The 22,012-nt window shown below is 41.8% G+C and overlaps 3 protein-coding genes across 3 annotated transcripts; 2 read left to right on the top strand and 1 right to left on the bottom strand.

The window, feature by feature from the left end:
• The first annotated feature begins 1,296 nt into the window (after positions 1 to 1,296).
• Positions 1,297 to 7,360, top strand: LOC120714406. Its single transcript, XM_040000605.1, has 3 exons — positions 1,297 to 4,351; positions 6,293 to 6,838; positions 7,071 to 7,360. Exon 1 carries the CDS (start codon positions 1,629 to 1,631, stop codon positions 4,125 to 4,127), a length of 2,499 nt encoding a protein of 832 aa, XP_039856539.1. The 5' UTR covers positions 1,297 to 1,628; the 3' UTR covers positions 4,128 to 4,351; positions 6,293 to 6,838; positions 7,071 to 7,360.
• LOC120714065 lies at positions 6,308 to 8,607 on the top strand. Its single transcript, XM_040000099.1, has 7 exons — positions 6,308 to 6,392; positions 6,692 to 6,838; positions 7,086 to 7,252; positions 7,371 to 7,475; positions 7,664 to 7,838; positions 7,928 to 8,052; positions 8,251 to 8,607. The coding sequence occupies exons 1-7, from the start codon at positions 6,308 to 6,310 to the stop codon at positions 8,575 to 8,577; spliced, it is 1,131 nt and encodes a 376-aa protein (XP_039856033.1). The 3' UTR covers positions 8,578 to 8,607.
• Positions 8,608 to 15,672: 7,065 nt separating this feature from the next.
• Positions 15,673 to 18,937, bottom strand: LOC120714064 (OX-2 membrane glycoprotein-like; the record flags this gene model as incomplete). Its single annotated transcript, XM_040000098.1, has 2 exons — positions 15,673 to 18,448; positions 18,541 to 18,937. Coding segments are annotated over 2 exons (705 nt in total), but the record flags the coding sequence as incomplete, so codon positions are not given.
• Positions 18,938 to 22,012: the final 3,075 nt, after the last annotated feature.

Genomic DNA, 22,012 nt, shown 5'->3' with positions numbered 1-22,012 from the left:
CTGACCGAGGATAGGAAAATCCTGCTGTAATTTGCCAGTTTATTAAGCACACACATGTCCAGTTCAAGTGGTCCTTCGAGCCGGATTAATTACAGCATTCCCTAACATGGCGACATCCCGATATGATGAAGAACAACAAGGTGCCCGGCAAAGGAGACCACATAGGGCTCCAAGATATCTGGATGACTTCATCTGGACCTATCCCCCACAGCCGACTAACCCAGTTCCACCGAATACTAACGCAGCTACTCCAATACACCAAACCGCTGGCATCGACGGCCCACCAGAGATGGAGAGAATAAGGAGGATGGAGCAGTGTGTTACTCAGGTACAGGAGCAGATGAGGGAGATACAGAGCGCTATACAAGTGTCTTTGAACTTTGGCCAAAGAACCCCCCAAGTACAGTTACAAACCCAGGTCCGGAGCCATAGTATGCCTTTACTAACTCTGGATAATAATCCTACACAAGCTCCTCCTATGGGCGGACTAGAAAACATGCCTCCCATATCTCCAGTAATACCTGGCCCCCAGTTTCATACTGTACAGCAGACCTCCCCTTCCACAGCTCATCATGTTGATAACCCTCAAATATTACAGTCGACAGCTCCTACTCTCCCTGTTAACCGACCTATCCCTCAGCCCCCTCTATACGTCCACTCTTCTATGCCATCAGCTGCTCAGCCAACACCAGTGGTACCCCGGTCTGCATTTACCTGCATTTACACCAGTGCTGCCACCTGCTGTTAGCTCACAGTATACCTATCAGCATCCTGCTCCAGCTGCACCGCCACCTGTCAGTTCACAGCATGATGTAATTCAGAGCAGCCCACAACACTCCTCATCTCTGCTTTCCTCTCAGAGACCGAACTTGATGGAGATGGCTATTTCCTCTTCTTATGGCATCCCAAAACCCAACCTGATCCGCTTCACCACAGGAAAAGAAAGTGATTTCCTGCTACTGAAGAAAGGTCTGGATGGAGTTTTGGGACCACACCCACACCTGTCTGAGGATTACAAATTCCAAGTACTGCTGGATCATCTAAAGTTTCCTCCTGCGTTTCAGCTTGCAAAGAGGTATGTGCATGACACTATGCCTTTCACTAAAGCAATGCAGGCTCTACAGCAGCGCTATGGACAACCACGCCAATTAGTCCAAGGTGAAATTAACAACATTTTGAGAGCTCCTACAGTGAAAGCTGGAGATGCACAAGGGTTTGAAGACTTTGCTCTATCAGTTAGTAGTTTGGTGGGACTACTAAACTCCATGGAAGGAGCCGCTAAGAGCGAATTAGAGTGTGGCTCCCATGTGGACAGGCTTTTGAGTAAACTCCCCTTCTCCTATCAAGACAGTTTTGCTGAATATTGTCTTGCAAAGGGCATCTTGCGGAGTGACTCAGCTAACACCTATACTCTCCCTGACTTTGCACAGTGGTTGGAGAGGAAGTCACAGGCCATACAGATATCACGAAGGGCTACAGAAAGCTACATATCTGATAAACCCCGCTCAGATCGTAGAGACAAGTCATCACGACCATTAAAGACATCCTCATCAGTCTACTATGGCATTGACAAGCCTACAACACCGACGGCTAATACCACTTCAGCCCCTACTGACAGTAAAGAACCTATGAAAGGGAAGAAAAGAGAGAAATTTAAGCCCTACTGCCCCTTCTGTAGCAGTACAGAACATTACTTGAGTTCCTGTTCTGACTTCAGTAAGCTGAGTACTACACAGATTATTACATGGATTAATGACAATAAGAGATGCTGGAGATGTGGTCGGAGTCACCAGCCTGACAGTTGCAATCTGAAGAAACCTTGTGCCACCTGTGGAGAACAACACCTTCAGATCCTTCATGAAGCTGCCTCTCGCTCAAACAAGAGTATCCTGACATTGAGTACAGCCTCCAGCATGGTGTATTTGGACCAAGTCACTCATTCAGGCAGAGTCATGCTTAAAGTGGTCCCAGTTACCCTCCACAACAATGGGCGATCTCTGTCCACCTATGCCATTCTTGACGATGGATCAGAGCGGACTATTGTTTTATCTGCAGCGGTTCATTACCTGCAATTAAATATCACAGAGGAGTCCCTCAAACTACGAACCATCAGGCAGGAGGTGTCACAGTTACAAGGCGCATCGGTTTCTTTTGAACTAAGTGCACCCAGCTCTCCCCAAATCAAACATCACATCAGACGTGTCTTCACTGCTAAAGAACTTAATCTGGCAAAACAATCCTGCCCAGTGGACATACTCCGTCAGAGATATCCACATCTGGCCGACGTTCCCATCAAAGCATTTAAGGATGTGCAGCCTATGCTTCTTATAGGCTCAGATAATGTCCAGCTCATCACCCCTCTGTCACCTGTCAAAGTCGGTCCACTAGGCAGCCCTGTTGCTGTCAACACTAACCTCGGTTGGGCCATCCAGGGACCGGCTACCTTTCTACATCTACCTACTGAAGCTTCATGTCTGCACACATCCCTGTTACCATCTCCTTCTCAAGCGTTAAGACAGAACGTTGAGAAGCTGTGGCAGTTAGATGTGCTCCCCTTTCGATCAGAGAAAGAGGTAACTCGCTCTAAACAAGACAAAGAGGCACTGGAGTTACTGCAGAAAACCACAGAACGTGTACAGGTGGATGGAGTAGCTCGTTATGCTACTCCTCTGCTCCGCCGCAGAGACTCCACTAAACTACGAACTGACCATGACGCAGTGATGGCTCTCCTTCGGTCCACAGAGAAGCGCCTGATTAAAGATCCTGATCTAGCGGCTGTGTACAATGCAGAAATACACAAACTGGAACAAGCAGGTTATGTAAGAAAACTCACTCCTGAAGAGGCAAACCTCACAGATGAATCCTGGTTCATTCCCCATCATATTGTGCATCATAACAATAAGCCTAGGATAGTTTTCAACTGTTCCTTCCAATACAGGCTAGACTGCCTTAACGATCAGCTGCTACCAGGTCCAACTCTCGGTCCGTCCTTAATAGGTGTCCTGTTGAGATTTAGGGAGCACCCTGTTGCTGTGAGTGGGGACATACGAGGTATGTTCCATCAGGTGCGGCTTCTTCCGCATGACCGGCCCCTGCTGAGATTCGTGTGGAGAGATATGGAAAGAGATCGGAGCCCGGACATTTATGAGTGGTGTGTCCTGCCCTTTGGAACCACATGCAGCCCCTGTTGTGCCACGTATGCCCTTCAGCGCCATGTGCAGGATCATAAAGATGGCAATGAACAAGTACTAGACTCAGTGCTGCGCTCATTTTATGTCGATAACTGTTTGCAATCTCTGCCCTTTGCTTTGCAGGCACGACCACTTGTCGATAACATCAGAGAGTTGCTATCTACTGGTGGTTTCGAAATCCGACAGTGGGCAAGTAACTACCCAGAGGCCATTGGTCATCTCCCCTCTGAAGCAAAGTCCCCTACCTGCGAGCTGTGGTTGACTGAACACCAACCAGATCCCCAAGAACCAACCTTAGGCTTGGCATGGCACTGCTCCACAGACCAGATTGCCTACAGATGTCGGCCAGTGGTTCCTCAGGAGTCAACCATGAGAAATATCTACAGCATCCTCGCCTCTCAATACGACCCACTGGGCTTCATCATCCCCTTCACGACCCGGGCAAAGGTTATTGTTCAACGTCTGTGGCAGAATGACAGGAACTGGGATGATCCCATCGAGGGCGAGTTACTCCAGCGGTGGCAAGAGTGGGTGAGTGAGCTACAGTATCTACAAGAAATCTGTCTGCCTAGATGCTACATAGCCCCAGCAACCCAAGAGGGAACTTTCCAGCTGCATGTATTCTGTGATGCGTCAGAGAGTGCTTACGGAGCAGTGGCATATTTGAGATTTAAATCGGCAGAACATGAGGTCCACACTGCCTTTATCATGGCCAGATCACGTGTAGCTCCCCGCAAGAAACTGTCAATTCCCCGTTTAGAGCTGTGTGCCGTACTAGCTGGGGCACAACTGTCTAGACTCCTCCTCAGTGAGCTTACTCTGCCCATTAGTGAGACTACTTTATGGACCGATTCTACCACTGTGTTGAACTGGATCCAGTCCGAGTCCTGCCACTATAAAGTGTTTGTAGGTACACAGCAAAATCCGAAGTGTTGATGTGAGTTAAAATTACTGGTGTTAAAAATTTCGAGTTGAAAAGTGTTGGTTTGAGAGTTACAGTAACACTAACGGTGCTGAAAAAGCTCTGTAGCCGGAGTTATTTCAAAGAGTCAATACTATAACACTCATTTGGAGTTGATTTCCACATCCGGGTTTTTCGCGCTCATGGGCATGAAGGAGTCCGCCAGAAGTTTGCTGTCAAGATCGAGGAGGTTGTTCAGGTAAGAACTATACAACAAGACCTATGTTATTTTATCATTATTAAATATTGTAACTAACTAGCCTATAACATTATTTATCAGAAGCATGCAATATTTTCCTAATGTGGAGTGTATTCATCTGCGGTAAGAGATGGGATTCGTTAGCTTAGGTAGCTAAACTATCCTCTATAACAAGTTAATATTGCAGCGAAAATAAATGCGTGCTTAATATAATTCTCAATTCTAGTTAGTTCTAATGTCATAAGAGAAATGCTTTCCAGTGTTCAATGCTTATTAAATGAAACGAGGGAGGAGTTAGCTATCCTCTGGATATGTTAAATGTAATGTTAAAATTTGAATTTGTGGTAGCCTAGCTGGCAGCTAAGACAAATGCGTTTAGCCCACTGCTTTTAAGGGAAGCGAACATTCGCCTCAGAAATATCCTATTTAAAAGTGAACTAAACAATCACATGGAGACGTTCAAGTCAAGTTTTGGAAAGCGTCAAGATAGGCTAATTACACGTGCTACCAGCGAGTTTAGCAGTAGCCTAGCCTACAAATCTTTGAAGTGGCAGGGGGTTATGGAATTCTGTTAGATGTTAGTGACCAAGCAAGGCGCGCTGCGTTTGTGCATGGATTGCTTGCTAACGGTTAGGATATATCATACATGTTGTAGTAGGGCTGCTCAATTAATCGAATTTTAATCACGATTACGATCTGGGCTTTCAACGATCATTAAAAATGACTGAGCCGATTATTAGCCCATCCCTCGTGCTTTACTCTCGCGCTGCTCCGTGTGGCAAATCGAGCGCACCTCTCTGCATTTCGAACACGTGTCACAACAATTAAGAGGACCCGAGGGAAGCTCGGAAAGCTAAGCAGAAGTTATTTGGAGAGGAGAGTGACTGCCGTTGGTTGAAAAGAGAGGTAAAAAAAAAACTTCAGTGGTGTGGAAACATTATGGGTTCGCGGAGTCAGACGTGGATCAAGTAGACATAGTGTGTAAACTTTGCTACAGTGTTGTAGCTGCACCACAGAGCAACACTGCAACGTTCACTAAACATAGATGTTTACATTTTTCATTTATTTTTTATATTGCAAACATTTGCACTGTTATCAGTATTTGCACACTATTTTATATTATTTTTTGACAATCTTTAAAGTCATTATTCAATACATTGTTATTGTTAAATAAATATCGTCAAATAATCGAGATCTCAATTTCAGTGAAAATAATCGTGATTATCATTTTTGCCATAATCGAGCAGCCCTATGTTGTAGTAGGCCTAATCTAAGGGAACATTTTCCCCTTTTCTACAGTTTTAGTGAAATAGGCTACCATCCAGTGTTTAAGACCAAGCGGTATATAACGACTGAGGGTCGTTGACGTCGCCTCCACTGATAATCCTAGCATGTCGTGTCACAAAACAACCACCACAAAGTAGCAACTAGCCAGACGGCTGTGCATGTGTCAGAAACTCCCGATATAAATGTAAGACTTGCACTCATTAATTTACAGTATAAGGGATATTTGTTGTCATAAGTGAAAGCGTGATGAAGGCAGGTGTGCGTTCAACAGGAAATTTTATGTGGATTATCATCCTGACATGGTTTAAACAGAGATGCTTTTCCCCAAGTAGGCTACAGCGATTTACTCGCAACATAGCAGAACTAAGTATCTAGCCTGCGTGCAGACGAGAAGATCGCCGTTGTCGTCTTATAAACATGTGGATGGGTGGATAATTCATTGGATGCTATTTCTGTGTACCCAAGTTCAGCTATTTTAGTGCGCAGGGGGAAGCCAAATTATGTTCCTGAGGTTGAAGTGGTCTGTCACCCCTTCACAGATCATCACACAATGTATAGCCTAATATTTTCTTAAAGTTGTCCGGATTTGTTGCCACTTAAGCTATGGTTTAAATATATGGTAAAAAATATTCTGTGCCCCCTTCTCTCCACCAGGTGCTGTTGTAAGACATGTTGCTGAAAGTGAAATACCTCAATGTAAAGAAGTACATTAAATTGCACGCAGGATTCACTTATCTAGAATTCATCAGTGAAGGTAAGATAACCTGGCAGAACAAAATTTGTTGCACATGTATCAGTTCATCATGTTTGCATCTCATCTATTTAAAAAACGAATTAAATGTTAACACATTTTATTTTAATGTGTGACATTAAAAACAGTACAGAGCAGTAGGCCTAGGCCTATATTGTTGCTGCAGACTTGTCTAATTTAACCATTTTAAAGACAGGTAAAACAGCTGTTAATAAATATTAGCTAAATAAAAAAGTCAAAATTAGTTTTTAAAAAAGTTTTTCAGGCGTTTTAGGTGACATTATGCTTATCTTTTTGTAAAGCCAAAACCAAGTTTGGACTTCCGGATGCTGCTGACCTTGATATTTTCGATGAAACTGACACAGCTGTCGAAGAAGACATTTTTCTGGAGTTACTGGAGGCCCAACCAGACCTATGCCTGACAATACGTGAAAAGATTTCAGATGAAGGTAAATGTTATCATAACTTAAATTTTCAGAGTATAGCCCACTCAATGTAGAGCCAAGTTCTTTTGCTCTTGATGCAGATGACATTGACCTGTCTTCATGCAATATACATGACAGTGGACAGGGCTGGGTCATATTTGTATAGAATGTTGTCTGAACATGAACATTGAAATTGTGTTATTAATGGCATTGTGGAGTAGCCTAAAGAAAGTTAACCAAATCATCTCTCCCAAAGATTTTTGTCCTTTAGCTCATTCCACACCATCCTCCTCGGATACATTATCTTCCCTCACGGACACTATATCACTTTCATCAAGTGACAGTGACCTCAGGGAAAAGGGCATTCCTGCAGGCCGCAGTAGATCCAGCAAAGACAGTTCTGCACCAAATGTTTCTGTGTCAGAGGCTGCAAAAGAGGTAATTGAGAACAGAAAATGTCTTTTGTATTTTTGAGTTGACACCATTTATACTGTAGATTGTTATACAAATTGAAATTCAAAACATGGTGGTTCCCAACTTGCCCTGTGTATTTCAGAAGATGAAAATGACGTTCCAACATCGCCAGGATCTGGTGCATGATCCACAAAGAACTGCAGATGTCTTCAAAACATTTCCACGCTTTTTGGATGTCAAAGGACTAGTAAGTCAAATCACTTGATATTTTCAACTGTTAATCCTTTTTTTTTTGTTTTGCTGATGTGGATGGCAACAGTAAAAGATGTGATCATTGGTCATCCCAGTCAGGCTATATCCCATATTGGTCAAAATCACATTGCAATGTAAACAATGTTGAGCACTGTCTTTATGTCCTGTGTGTATGATGAACAGGTCAATCAAGACTTCCTGCTGCTGTTTGGTGCTGAAACAGCCACCAAGTTGCTTGAGAAGTGGGACATGTCATTCAAGCCAAAGGTTATTAAAGAAGCCAAACAGCTGACTCAGTCAACTGACCTGTGTCGTTTGATAAAAGCTGCTGAGAAACCAACAGAGAGTGATGCAAATGGTAGGCGTCGCACCATGCTTGTTTGATTTTAATAATATTTATTTTTACCTGTCATTTTGAAATTGTTTTATAAATTCAACCATACACAGACTGGGACAGTGACATGGCCTCTCTGCTGCTACTCCTTCAACTTTTGCCACCCACAGCTGGACGAAAGAGGAGAACCAAAATAAGTCCAACTGATGCAGCACACAAAATGGTGCACTTTCACAAGGTAAATATGTTGTCTCACTTTTTAAAATCCTACAAAACACTTTTTCAGTTTTTGCACTTTTTAGTTTTCCTCTCCATGAAGTATGTGTCTTAGTATTTTGTAATAAGTTAGCAAGGCACATAATGTCAAACTGAATGAATGGTTCATACTCAGCAAGTATAAGCTAGGCCTATATGTCAATATCTCATTTGTTTTTAGTCATGCTGCAGCATTGATGAACACTTGCAAGCAAGAGATGGTAAACAACCATACATCCTCGCTGTTGGTCGAACCCAGAACAGCATTGACACCTTCTACATCGCAGTGGACAAACAGCTCATCCCCTGCCAAGCCACCAGCTCACTCAGTGCTTTTGATGAACTTTTCAAATCCCACTACGTGTTCAACTTATCTTACGACGAGTCACTGGTTCATCTCTACAGTTTTGTGCAGACCACCATATTCAACATTGATGCCACCTCAACAGATGAGTCACCACGTGTTCGTGAGTTGCGTGCCAAAATGTTGAATGAGAACCATGTTTAAATGTTTTATCTGTCAAACTCTGCATAGCACCAGTCAGGCTTTGATAAGTCATTTGCGACTAGGTCACAGTTTTTATCCAAGCACCAAATTTAAGTTTGCTTGTTCACAAGATGGTTGCAGCCGTCAGTTCACTACATATTCTGGTTTAAAAAAACATTTAAATAGTGTTCATGATGAAGATTGTTGTCAAAGTGGTGATGCAGAACCCTCAGAGTCATTTCAAGCTGATTTTGACAGATTACAAGATACAGACATAGCAGTTGCAGGAACAAGTGTTACTCAGAGCCTAGAGGTTGGGTGTTCTGAAAACAATGGGTCAGGTCAAAGAATTAAAAAAAATTCTGAAGCAATTTGCACTAAAATTATTGGTAAACTCAATGGTAGTGGTTTGGCAAATAGTTTTGTGTCATCACTTGTTTGTGATTTGGAAGATTTTGCTGATGGACTGCACTGTGAGTTTAAACATAAAGTACTGAACGTTGTGCCAACAGAAAATCCTGTTAGATCTCCAGTGGAAAAATGTCTTGAGACTTTTGACAATCCAGTTGAGAAGTTCGACACTGAAGCTAAAAGAAAGTCATATTTCCGTGAAAAATGGGGAATTGTGGATCCAGTGGAAAAGACTTTAGGAATACGCTATGATACAAGGTTAAATAAAAAATCAGGCACTTATGACCAGGTACCAGTAAAAGACACTTTTGTGTACATTCCAATTTTGGAAACAATCAAATTTATATGTCGCAATTCTTATATTTGCGAGCTGCTTGCTAAACCATGTGTATCAAAAGAAGACAGATATGAAGACTTTTGTGATGGGAGTTACTATAAGTCTCATCCATTGTTTTCAAAACCACAGACTTCTTTGCAAATTCAGCTTTATTATGATGACTTTGAGACTGCTAATCCACTTGGTTCCAAAGTTGGTGCAATCTATTTTGTCCTCAGAAATCTGCCTCCAAAGTTAAATTCTGCATTGATGAACATTCATTTGGTTGCATTGTTTCATGCAGAAGATGTGAAAAAATACGGCTTTGATCCTATTTTACAGCCTCTGATTGATGACATAAAGTTTTTGGAGAGCCATGGCATTGATTTACCCTTCTCATCTGAAAAGGTCCATGGCACTATATGTCAGATAACTGGGGACAACTTGGGGATGCACTCAATTTTGGGTTTTGTTGAGTCTTTCAGTGGACGTTACTTTTGTCGTTTGTGTTTAATTGCAAAACAGGATGCACAGAGTGTGTATACTGAGGATGATCCAAAGATCATCTTACGAGGGAAAGAACTTTTTGAAATGCACTGCAGTGAGTTGCAATCTGATCCTCAAAAGCTACATGTGTTTGGCTTAAGAAAGAATTCTACACTGAACACTCTTCAATTCTTTCATGTTTGCCAGAACTTTTCCTTGGACATTATGCATGATATTCTCGAAGGGGTAGCACAATATGAGATAAAGTTACTGTTGGAATATCTGTCAGACAATTTTCTGCCGAAACCTGCTCTTTTGTCACGGATCTATGCTTTTGACTATGGCTACTTGGAGAGCAAAAATCGTCCAACAAGGGTGAACTTAGACAGTAGTGGTAATAGTATAGGTCTTAACTCCATTCAGACTCTTTGTCTGATAAGAAACATTCCTTTAATTTTTGGTGATATTGTGCCAAAAGGAAATCAGAACTGGACTATGCTATTGCTATTGTTGCAAATAATTAACATCATATTCTCTCCATCTGTTACACATGGCATGACTGTGCTTCTAAAACATTTAACAATGGAACATCATGACTTGTTCAAATTGTTGTATCCAGGTAGGAACATGATTCCCAAACACCACTTTATGTTGCACTACCCAACTTGCATCAGAAAAATTGGGCCATTATTGCATGTATGGAGCATGAGAGGTGAGGCTAAACATAGGGTGTTCAAAGACACCCTTAAGAACTTTAAGAACATCACAGTGTCACTTGCCAAAAAACATCAAACATCCATAGCATACAAGTGGGAGACATGTCCTTTAAGCCATGTTGAGTATGGGCCCTTGAAATCATTTGATGTTGATAGTGAGGAAAATAGTGAAATGATCTCCCTAGGCTTGCCTGCTGTTGCAGAAGAGGCTTTCTCTGCTAATTGGGTTAACATTAATGGGACTGAGTACAGAACAGGATTGGTCATTTGTTGTGGTTCTGAACATGAGATGCCGGTGTTTTGCAGAATAAAAACAATAGTTTTGGTCAATAGTCACACCTACTTCATAGTTCAGAAGCTTGTGGTTGAAAATTTCAGTGAACATTGCCATGCTTATAAAGTGTTTGAAACGGATGAAAAAGATGTTGTTAAAGCAGACTGTATTGAAATATACAAGCCCTTTGATTTGCAAAGTGCTTATGGTGATGATGATGGTCTGTACATTGTGCCATTATTTTTGTTGTGAACGTATGCTGTATGGTGCTTGGAATTTAATATTTATTAAAATGCTTATGTGACCAATTTTATGTTTTCTCCTTTTATCCTGTAAAGGGACTTAACAAGGATTTTCACTGAATGTAACACAGTAGTCATACAGTAATTGCACTTTAATGCATTTTTGTATTCAGACAATTAATACAGACTAGTATTTAAAAGCTCATATATGTCACTTTAAAGTGCCAAAATAACACTGTAAAAGTTACAGAATAACACTCTAAGTGAAAACAGTCAACACAATCCAGTGTGAAAATAAACACTTAAAAGTGTCATAAATAACACCATAGTTGTTGTGTAGTAACACCCTCAGTGAAAAGAGTTAACCCAAGCCAGTGTAAAAGTGAACACTTATCAGTGTCCTAAAACAACACTATAAATGTTAGGTAGTTACACTCTGAGTGAAGACACTTCACACCATACAGAGTGAAATTTTAACACTATGGGTGTTATATTTTTAACACTACAATGGAGTTAAAATAATAACACTTTGCAAAGTGTTACTTTAACTCTAAACCAGTGAGAATTATATAAACACTGGAAAAGTGTTAACTTTAACACTATAGGAGTTGAATTAACACTGGAGATTTTGCTGTGTACTCGTATTGCCGAAATACAGGAGCTGACTGAGGCCGCCAGCTGGAGGTATGTCCCCTCGGCTTTGAACCCAGCAGATGACATCACCCGGGGAAAACCATTACGTGAGCTGTCAAAACCTAGCCAGTGGATGGATGGGCCCCCCTTCCTGAGACAAGCATCTGAGCAGTGGCCAGCACGACCTACTGTGAGTACAGACACTGAAGATAATACTGAGTTAAAGAAATCAGCTTTCTGTGCCTATGTCACTACAGATTTGGCACAGTCTGATCCTGCATACAACACCTGGGCTGATTTGGTGCAGGCCACCCACCTGTCTTCTCACGGGGCGGCTGGCCTCCCTATGTCAGCGGCACAACGACTAGAGACAGAAGTTCAAATTCTCAAACAGGCGCAACAAGAAAGCTTCCCTGTTGAAGTACACACCCTTAAATCTGGGAAAGAGGTGTACAAAGACAGCAGACTGAGCAACCTTTCTCCTGAATATGACAGTCAGCTTGGCCTCATACGAGTAGGTGGACGTCTCCGGCGAGCAGAGCAGATGGATGTTGACACTCTGCATCCTATCGTGTTGTCACCAGACCATCCTACTACTCAGCTCATCATCAAAGACTATGATACACGTCTCCTGCATCCTGGCCCAGAACGTGTCTTTGCTGAATTGAGACGCAGGTATTGGATTTTAAGAGGCAGACAGGCCATAAGGAAGCATCAGTATCGCTGTTTGGAGTGTAAGAAGTGGAGAGCCAAGCCTGTTTCACCGAAGATGTCTGATCTCCCTGCTACCCGCTTGCGATTAAATCAGCCGCCATTCTGGTCCACAGGAATTGACTGTTTTGGCCCTTTCACTATAAAGATAGGCAGGAGACAAGAAAAACGGTGGGGCATTATATTTAAATGCCTTACGACCCGCTGCATTCACCTCGACCTTCTCACTGGTATGGACACTGATTCCTTTCTCATGGCTCTGCGCAGATTTATTGCTCGAAGAGGAAAACCCTTTGAGATACTGAGTGATCAGGGCACCAATTTCAGAGGAGGAGACAGAGAGCTGCAGGAGGCATTCAAAGTGATGGAGCCACGACTGCAGGAGAAGCTCAGTGAACAGAGCATCACTTTCCACTTCAACCCTCCACATGCTCCACATTTTGGGGGAGCCTGGGAACGGGAGATCCGTTCAGTCAAATCTGCACTTCAAGTTGCCCTCAAAGGTCAAGCGGTGCCAGAGGATTTGTTGCTTACTGTTCTTATTGAAGTAGAGGGCATACTTAATTCCAAGCCACTGGGATACGTTTCCTCGGATATTGCAGATGTTGACCCGATCACGCCAAATATGTTGCTCATGGGGCGGCGCGATGCTTCCCTTCCCCAGGCAGTATATGGCACCAGAGAAGAACTTGGAAGGCGAAAATGGCGTCACAGCCAAGTCATAGCGGACCGGTTCTGGACTCAGTTCATTCAGCGCTACCTGCCTGGACTGCAGCCTCGCCAGAAGTGGAACCAGACTACTCCACCTTTGAAAGTGGGACAGACTGTCATGGTGGTGGACTATCAGCTCCCACGGGCTTCCTGGCCCGTAGGACGGGTAACACAGGTATTTCCCAGCCCGGATGGACAGGTGCGAGTAGCTGAAGTCGCCATTGGGGAACATAAATACCAACGGCCTGTGTCAAAACTTATCACGTTACCTGAACTGTCAGCTGAACGTCCTTAGCTATATTCACATGGGTTTTTGATGTTTACTAATGTGCTATACACATTAGGGGGCGGCTGTAGAAAACCCCTGTGATTTGTGTATATAGACTGTTCCACAGACCCCCTCTAACCACTGCTAAGATGGTACATTCCTCCCATCCTTTGTTTGTGTTTGCGCTGGTTCACCGTGATAGCGCTGGTGGAGCTGGGCTGTTGTACTGAACATGTGTCGTGCGTGAATGATAAGTAAGTGCCTTGTATTTTTTTGTTCTATGGTTGTGACTTATCATACACTTGCCTATGTACATTGTGTGATGCCTTTATAGAGTTTTCCAGCGGTTTGTGTAGCCACGAGACACTGTATATTCACGCTGATTTGACCAAAATGGCGCTACCCTTGTGAACTGAGCTGCCCAAAGTAAAGATGGAGTCTATCCCTGTGCAGCAGCACATTTGTGTCCACCAGGGGGTGGTTCTGTTCAACCCTTTCTGTATTATGTAGACCAGTTTGGTTGACTTTAATTGTTTGCTAATTGTAATTTCTGTTATTTTACAGAACCACACACATATATACATATACTCACACGAATTCACTTCTGGAGATGTTTGGATTAAAAGAACCCTAATTCTCATCGCTGTGGACCCTCTCTTTCATCATATAAGTCACCTGTGCCTTCTGACCGAGGATAGGAAAATCCTGCTGTAATTTGCCAGTTTATTAAGCACACACATGTCCAGTTCACTAGCTATGTGTCCCACTTTACCACAAGCATGACATTTTTCTTGTTTGTACTTACAGTCTGCTGCTGTGTGCTTGGTTCCTTTGCAACGATAACACTCTTTATTTTCTGCTTTAAAGGTACGACTCTCCTGTTGTCCTCTAGTGAGACTGAAACATTTTGCTGACGCCCCTGAGGTCTGCAGATCCTGTGCATTTTTATTTGCAGTCTCCATGGCTACTGCAATTGACAGAGCTTTGTCAAAAGTGAGATCTATTTCTGACAAGAGACGTCTCTGAATTCGGTCATCCTTAATTCCGCAGACGATCCTATCTCTCAACATCTGTTGTAACGTGTTACCATAGTTACAATCCTGTGCCAGGCGACGCAGCTCCGCTACATATTCCATGACGGTTTCATTCGGCTTGCGGGAGCGAGAGTCGAACTTGTACCTTTGCACAATTTCACTGGGCTTCGGATCGAAGTGATTTTTCATCAGAAGCACCAGCTCTTGGAAGGTTTTGTCTTTGGGCTTGGCCGGGCTGAGAAGGTTTCGCATCAAGCTGTACGTCGCTGCTCCGACGACACTTATTAATATCGCTCTTTGTTTCTCTGCATCGTCGATCCCGTTAGCTGCGAAAAACTGCTCGAGTATTTCCGTGTACTCATCCCAAGTCTGATTCTTTGGATCGAACGGTACTAGCGTGCCAATTGTAGCCATTTCCGCTTCGAGGTCACTGCCTTCTATTTCCAGCCGAAAACTTTTGCATTCTTTGAAAAGCTAGCCAAACCTGTAGCCGACTCCTTCATTTTATTTTCTTCTCTTTTCTTTCAGTCCGATCGCCCAAACTCCTTCCCCCTAAACGTCCTCGTCGCCAAAAAGATGTTGCATCTTCAAAAAATAAAAATACAATAACTGAGCCTTACACCGGAGTATCGTTGCACTGGTTTACTGAACCTTACTTTCAGGGCATGTACAGAACATGAGCATCCATTTTCTACTGCCTCCTACAGGACACACTCTTCTTCCACGTCCTTACACATTAATGTAACACAGAACTAATACTGCCTCTCCTGGCATTACCATTGTAACAACACATTCATTCTGTTTCTTTCAGAAGAATAACAGGAACTTAGGATGTAGGTATCTATGAATAATAACTATTATGTATACTCATATATTTATATAACCACTTATTTCTTGCGATACCACACACAGGATACGGGAGGATTATTGAGAAGAACCTAAGCAAACACGTGACAAGTTTTCAACAGGAATGAATGACAGTAAAAATGTTACCTCACAGATCGTTTTCATGCCATCAGTAATGAGCTGGTTTCAGCTGGACTGGACACACTCAAATGGCAAAGAAGGTTGTGTAGCCTTTGCAGAGAAGATGAAATGCATTCATGTAAATCAAAATGCATCTTTTAATTGAGGTAGAGGTTTGTCAGAGATATTATTCTCATAATGTACCTTTGTCCCAGCTGATTACCTTCATTAAACAGCAGGTTGCAAAAACCTCTTGTGTACCTCTTTTCAACCACTGGGAGGCGCTACAGCTTCATTCCTTTCACACTAAGGCAGCGGCAGGGAACTCCAGGCCTCGAGGGCCGGTGTCCCTGCAGGTTTTAGACGTTCCCTACCCCTGCACTAAGGCCTTTGAAATCTTCATTAACACTGAGCTTGAAATTTCTATCAGTCGAATGCAAAGGAGTCCTGTGGTTGTAGGACAGAGGTAGGGAACGTTAATCTGCCATCATTTAGATTATATGACAACAACCTTCAAATCTGAAGTCTCAGAAATCTGCTTCATGTACAAGTTCCTCCAATAATCAGGGCTAATATCACCAAATTGTACATAAACAGACTTTTACATGTTAAATATTTCTCAAATATGGGGAAAAAAACAATATAAAATACTATATTATTAACAAAATATCTTAAGATACAGCTACAAATTGCTTGAAACATTTGCAATGAAATATATAAAACAGCTTTATTGTCAGTGAGGACAAAGTTATAGTGATGCTGTGCTGGAGTGTTCAAAAGAAGACAGAGACATGAAGTATAAATATTGTATAATATTAAATATAAGAAAGAACAAAGTTATAAAAACATTAATAATTGAAATCTGCAACAATATTCACATAAAGTGTAAAATACAGAGTTAACTGTTTAATAGGTAAAGTTTAGGTCTTGCAGTCGAACAATGATCCCAAACACAGCAGCAAATCTACAGCAGAATAGCTGAAAAGCAAGGTCCAGTCAAAGTGCAGACCTCAACCTGGGACATTCAGAGAGCTGTGCTTAAATAAATGCCCACAAAGCTCAAAGAACTGAAGCAACGTTGTAATGAAGAGTGGGCCAACATTCCTCCACAACAATATGAGAGACTGATAAAGTCAAGCAGAAAACAATTACCTCACATTTGTGCTGCTAGAAGTGTTTCTAGTTATTCACAGGACTGTAGTTTGAATTTAAAGAAATGTGAAAGTGCACTGAAATTAACATAAAGTTATTGCAATTTTTAAAAAAATCAAGAAATCTAAGAGGAAGAAACAATGTAAACCACACAATTGTTTTCCTTATATTCTCCACACGGCAATGCACATAACAGACATAAAATATTTGCATTTATCAATAGAAAATATACAATTTTTCCATAGTCATAGCCAGGCCCGATTACTGCCAAACCTGTGCTGAATCAATCACTTAAACAGGACCTGTCTGACAAAGTAGAGTAGACCAAAAGATCCTCAAAAACTACACATCATGGCGCAATCCAAGGAAATTCAGAAGCAAATAAGAAACAAAGTAATTGAGATCTCTCAGTCTGGAGATGCAACGTCAAGATGAACAGAATCCAGTTTCTGGGATCCTGAAGGAGAATGTCTGGCCATCTGTTCACGACCACAAGCTGAAGTGCACTTGATCCAAAGCACACCAACAAGTCCACCTCTAAGCAGCTTAAGTAAAACAAAATAAAGACTTTGGAATGGCTTAGCCAAAGTTCATACGTGACTCTGATTGAGGTGCTGTGACCTTGGAAAGGTGGTTCATACTCAAAAACCCTCCAGTGTGGCTGAATTACAACAATTTTGCAAAGATGAGTGGGCAGAAATTCTTCCAGCACCTCGTAAAGGACTCATTGCCAGTTATCCCAAACGCTTTATTGCAGATGTTTCTACTCAGGGTGGCCCAACCAGTTATTAGGTTTAGGGGGCAATCACTTTTTCCACACAGGGCCATAATAATGGCCGCCTTAATAATAAATGCCTTGATTTAGGAACTACTTTTAATGTTTACTTGTGCTATTTTGCAAAAAATAAAATCTCTGCAAAAACATCAAAACTGCTGACCATCTGACCTCAATATGAAATTATTAATCTTTTGACAAAAAACATTTAGATTTGTAAAAATAAAGAAACCATAGAGGAACAAACAATGTTGTTTGCTACGTTCTAACATGGCAATCTAAATAACAGTAATGCAAACATATATATTTATCAATAAAAACAGATCGCCTTTTCACTGTTACACAAGTCAAGTATATCAATGTTTGTTCAGCTTTCATAAATGTAAGTTTATAAGTACATAGTACATTTTTTGGTCCAACTTCTTTTAATACATGCAACACATTTCAGAACATTTGGGACAGAGACAACAAAAGACTGGAAATACTTCGTAAAAATCTGGTGAAACACTTTAAAGCCAGTGGGATTAAATGGGAAACATAAAATTTAATACTAGACAAAGACCGATTGAATCATGAAGCAAAGAATTAATAACTAAATCACAAGTAGAAAATGTTATGCAGATATTATTGGATAGATTTTGGTGTAGAAAAAAATGACAAGAAATGAAAAATGAAAGTTATCTGGTCTTTTTCTTTAAAGAGTAGCTGCAGAGCAGCAACACTGACAAAGACCATCATCACCAATACTGCAGCTAATACAATGATCCAGGAGGAAACTTGAAAAAGCAGGAAAAATGTGACACTGATCAAAATGAATACATCAATTATTGATCAAAGAGAAAATGCATACTACCACAATGCATTGTTATTGCATCTCAGTTTCTCACCATCACTGATAATCTGACGTCTGCTGGACCTCAGGAATCGTCTCCATCACCTCTCTGTGAGGAGCAGAGAGCACTCGTGCTGCACATCCCACCTGTGTGCTGTGTTTACGTGAACCTGAGAGCACAGCTGTAGTGGTGACAGTGAATGTAGCGTTGGTGTTGGACACACTGACAGTGTTGTACTGTGAGAAGCTGAGGTGTTGTTGTGAGAGTGTTACAGTGGGAGCAGGTCGACCAGTGGCTGAACAGGAAACAACCCACTCTTCATCAGAGTTTGACTCTCTGACATCAACAACAGGTTCATGCAGCTCTGTGAAGGATCAGGAGATATTGCAAGGAATATGTTGTTGAAATGAAATCAGTTTCTAGCACATTTAAACACATTAATGCAAAAGTTCTTACCATAGACTTGGAAGCAGGTTCTACCAGTGAAGGAGCCTTCAGGATAAGTGTTAAACAGACAGTGATAGCATCCTTCATCCTGCTCCGTCACATTCCTGATGACTATGGAGCAGTTCTGTAGTCCAGTGTATTTAAACTTGACTTTATCGTTAAAGCCATCATTCACTCTCTGACCATAGTACTTGCTGTAGGTGGCAACATTTGTCTCCACATCACGTGAGATTTTCTGCCATGTGACCTGAAGGACGTCTTCAGTGTCCAAGAGCTGACAGCTGAATTCAGCATCTTCTCCCACTGCTGCCAGCACAGTCTGCTGTGTTTGGACCACTGCTGTTAGAGCTGCATGGAGAATAACATGAGTTAGAGATGTGGAACTGAGAGGTATTGATGGGAAGGATTAAACAATAATTCGGGTCATGGAGTAGTCTGTGTTTTAGGCTCAAACAAATTGACATATGGGTACCACTTAAATGTGATGTAGACTATAAATATAAACCTGACACTCATTGTTTCATACTGTATGTTTCAGGTACATTTTCTTTCATCTATAAAAAAAGAGTAAGACAATTCAGTTAGCTACCAACTAAACAAAGAAAGTCAGATAGATGTACAGATCGTGTCTATATTGGTTCTGTTGGTCCATGACCAATTCTGGAGGTCTGTACTGCATTTGAACTTTTTCAACAATTTGGAGGTCCAACCATGATTTAAGCTGGACATCAATATGGCGTTCAACAGTAGAACCTTGGACTTGATGTATATTTTTTGGACATCATGTAGATATCTATGACAAGTGCAGGGAATTTAAAGGTTTAATTGAGGTCATATTTTTTATTTACAAAATATCAATATTGGGGTTACAAAACAATCCCTTCAGTGGACCAAAAATGAATTATAAAACCCATCACTTCAACATAACCAATACCAGGACTGGTATTGACTGGTAACTCGTGCTACTGTAGAAATTCCCATTGATTTTCTACATTTTCCCAGAGGCCTCCCCTTCTGTGGATTACTAGTATGTTATTTATTAATTTGTGCCTCAATTATTTCAGATCAGTTATTTCACTGGGGAAGCCCTATATTGCCCACTTCCTAATTTCAGCACTGTTTGATCTTTCTCTTTAGCATGTATGTAACTTTGGCTTGTTGAGATTTTGGCATTACTTCTGTCATAAACATTCTCTCTCAGACATAACTGACTAAGATTTCTGTGGTTACCCGGAACATTTTAATAGACTTTTTGTAATCAATCAGGTCTTCAACCCCTTCTTTTTAAAACAGTGTATAAACCGTATGTATGTGTGAAAGACTGTTAATGTTTTGATAAATTGCTTATTTTAGAACAATTGGTGAGTGTGTTTAGCCACTTCACACTACTACACTTTGCTCTAAACTACATTCCTTCTCTGAACAGTATATATGTGAATGGACTGACGGATCTTTTAATTTCAAATGTTAAATAATTGTCAGTAAACTACTTATGACCTTAATGTCATAGAAAGACTGAAAGACATCCATTGAAAACAGGGTGCAGAAATTTAAGGTGCCAGGCCAATATCCACCACCCTGGAAGTCCTTAACTGAGGGGGACCACATTAGGTCACAGCTGGTGCAGCTGAACACTGGCAGTGCAAGGTTATAACGGCCTTTAGGAAGGATAAGGATAAATCCAGTGATGGCTCAACAAAGACATTCATTTATTTCATGTTGTTTTCAAAGCGGTCTGGTAAATCCAAATGACCTTTGACAGGTGCCCACATATACTGCGGGCCGAGGGTAATTCAAAACAATGTAGCAATGTACAATTTGCACTAAAACACATCTATTGTGTATGTAGTGTGTGACAAAAGAGCAGCTTACCATTTATGGTTACAAGAGCCACAATTGCACCGGGTGAAACCTCAACGTTACAGAGGTTTCACTCTGGGGCCTTGAAAGCTGGAGGTTGAACCCATACCCCCTCACCCTTGAAGAACGTTTATCATGGTTTAAGGATTTGTTTTTTATTCAGTGGTCAGACTGGAGAGCACTGCAGCGGGTGTTTAATGAGGTCGATAAGACTATCAAGAGAGACAAGGTCAACTCTTCTTATGAGAATATTAGGAAGCGTCTTGTATATGATCAGCTCGCACATGGCCCGAAGATTGGTTTACCTTCTGCCATGTTCAGGCCAAAAATCATCCAAAACCCTGAGGACAGAAAAAAGAAAAAAACAAAAGGTAGGTTGTCTCTGTGTGAGAGACGTTGGCATTATACTCGATATTTTAAAAAAATGCAATGTGTGGATTTCTTTTACAGACAACATCTGCCATATTGTGGACCGCTCAGAGTCTCCCCCTCCAGCACTGCTAATCCAGACCCCACCGACTCCGCCCCCCTCTCCAGGATGCTCACAGGACTCTGCAGGATCACACCCGTCTGAGGAAACGGAACTCAACATTAAACTCGCAACCTTCCACCTGCTGTCGATGGCACTGAATGAGTACGTGCAGGAGACATGTTATGGATGCCAATCCGGTCACCCCAGCCAGTTACAACACAGTTGCCTGTTTGAGCTGCCTGTGTTTTTCTTCGAGACCTACTATGATGAGGTGATGGAAAAGCTCCGGACGCCCCGATTCATCCCGGCCATCCGTCTGTTTGTTTGCTCATACAGTGTCAGTGAGGCTAAAGCACAAATCATCAGCACTGCAGAGCGTCTTCTGTGTGAACTGAGATCAGTGCCGCACATTGTTTGCACCACTGATGAGAATGTCGGATACCTGCTAAATACCAATCATCACACCCGCGGAGTTAAATCAGCGCTGCTCCACATGATTGGAAACTACTGGTCTGGGAGACACAAGATTTAATGTACATCTGTTATAAAAACCTTACTGTGCACTACACAGAAAATGAAATAAAAACGTATGCTAACACTTTTTTCTGGTCATTTGTATTTGTGTTTGGTCAGAGTGATTATGGAAAACACGCTGAGAAAAATATATCCCAACCCTGCACACCCAGGGGGTTTAGGAAGTGTAAAGAAGCTCCGTATCGCTGTCAGTGAGGCAACAGGCTTAAAGCCGTCATTACCTGACGTGGAGCGTTTTTAAAAGGAGATGACACATATACTCTTCATAAACCTGCAAGGATAGAGGATACAGAAATGCAAGGATACAGAAATAGAGTTTTGGTTAACGGGACTGACAAACAGTTTCAAGCTGATTTGGTTGACATGCGTGAATATTCTGCGGATGATGATAATGTTAGGTACTTATTGACATGCATAGATGTGTTTTCTAAGTATGCATGGGTTAGGTGCCTTGAAACCAAGACAGGACAGGCTGTTGCTGAGGCTTTTGGTGATATTCTGAGAGAGGGCCGTGTGCCTGAAAAACTCCAAACAGATTTAGGGAAGGAATTTTATAATAAACATTTAAAAAACTAATGGAGCAGCATAACATCACACATTTTTCAACCTTTAGTG

Source organism: Simochromis diagramma, unplaced genomic scaffold (assembly GCF_900408965.1).
Source record: "Simochromis diagramma unplaced genomic scaffold, fSimDia1.1 OVJJ01000596.1, whole genome shotgun sequence".
In the NCBI taxonomy this organism is placed as follows: Eukaryota; Metazoa; Chordata; class Actinopteri; order Cichliformes; family Cichlidae; genus Simochromis; species Simochromis diagramma.
The sequence above is the reverse complement of the archived record's forward strand: the minus strand, read 5'-3'. Positions and strand labels throughout refer to the sequence as shown.

Bases quoted from the DNA above. Each gene is read 5' to 3' on its own strand.
- LOC120714406 (XM_040000605.1), top strand. From the start codon at position 1,629: ATGAAAGGGAAGAAAAGAGAGAAATTTAAGCCCTACTGCCCCTTCTGT.
- LOC120714065 (XM_040000099.1), top strand. From the start codon at position 6,308: ATGTTGCTGAAAGTGAAATACCTCAATGTAAAGAAGTACATTAAATTG. The intron at 7,253-7,370 runs GTAATTGAGAAC...TGTGTATTTCAG, and splicing joins TGTCAGAGGCTGCAAAAGAG to AAGATGAAAATGACGTTCCA. The intron at 7,839-7,927 runs GTAGGCGTCGCA...AACCATACACAG, and splicing joins AACAGAGAGTGATGCAAATG to ACTGGGACAGTGACATGGCC.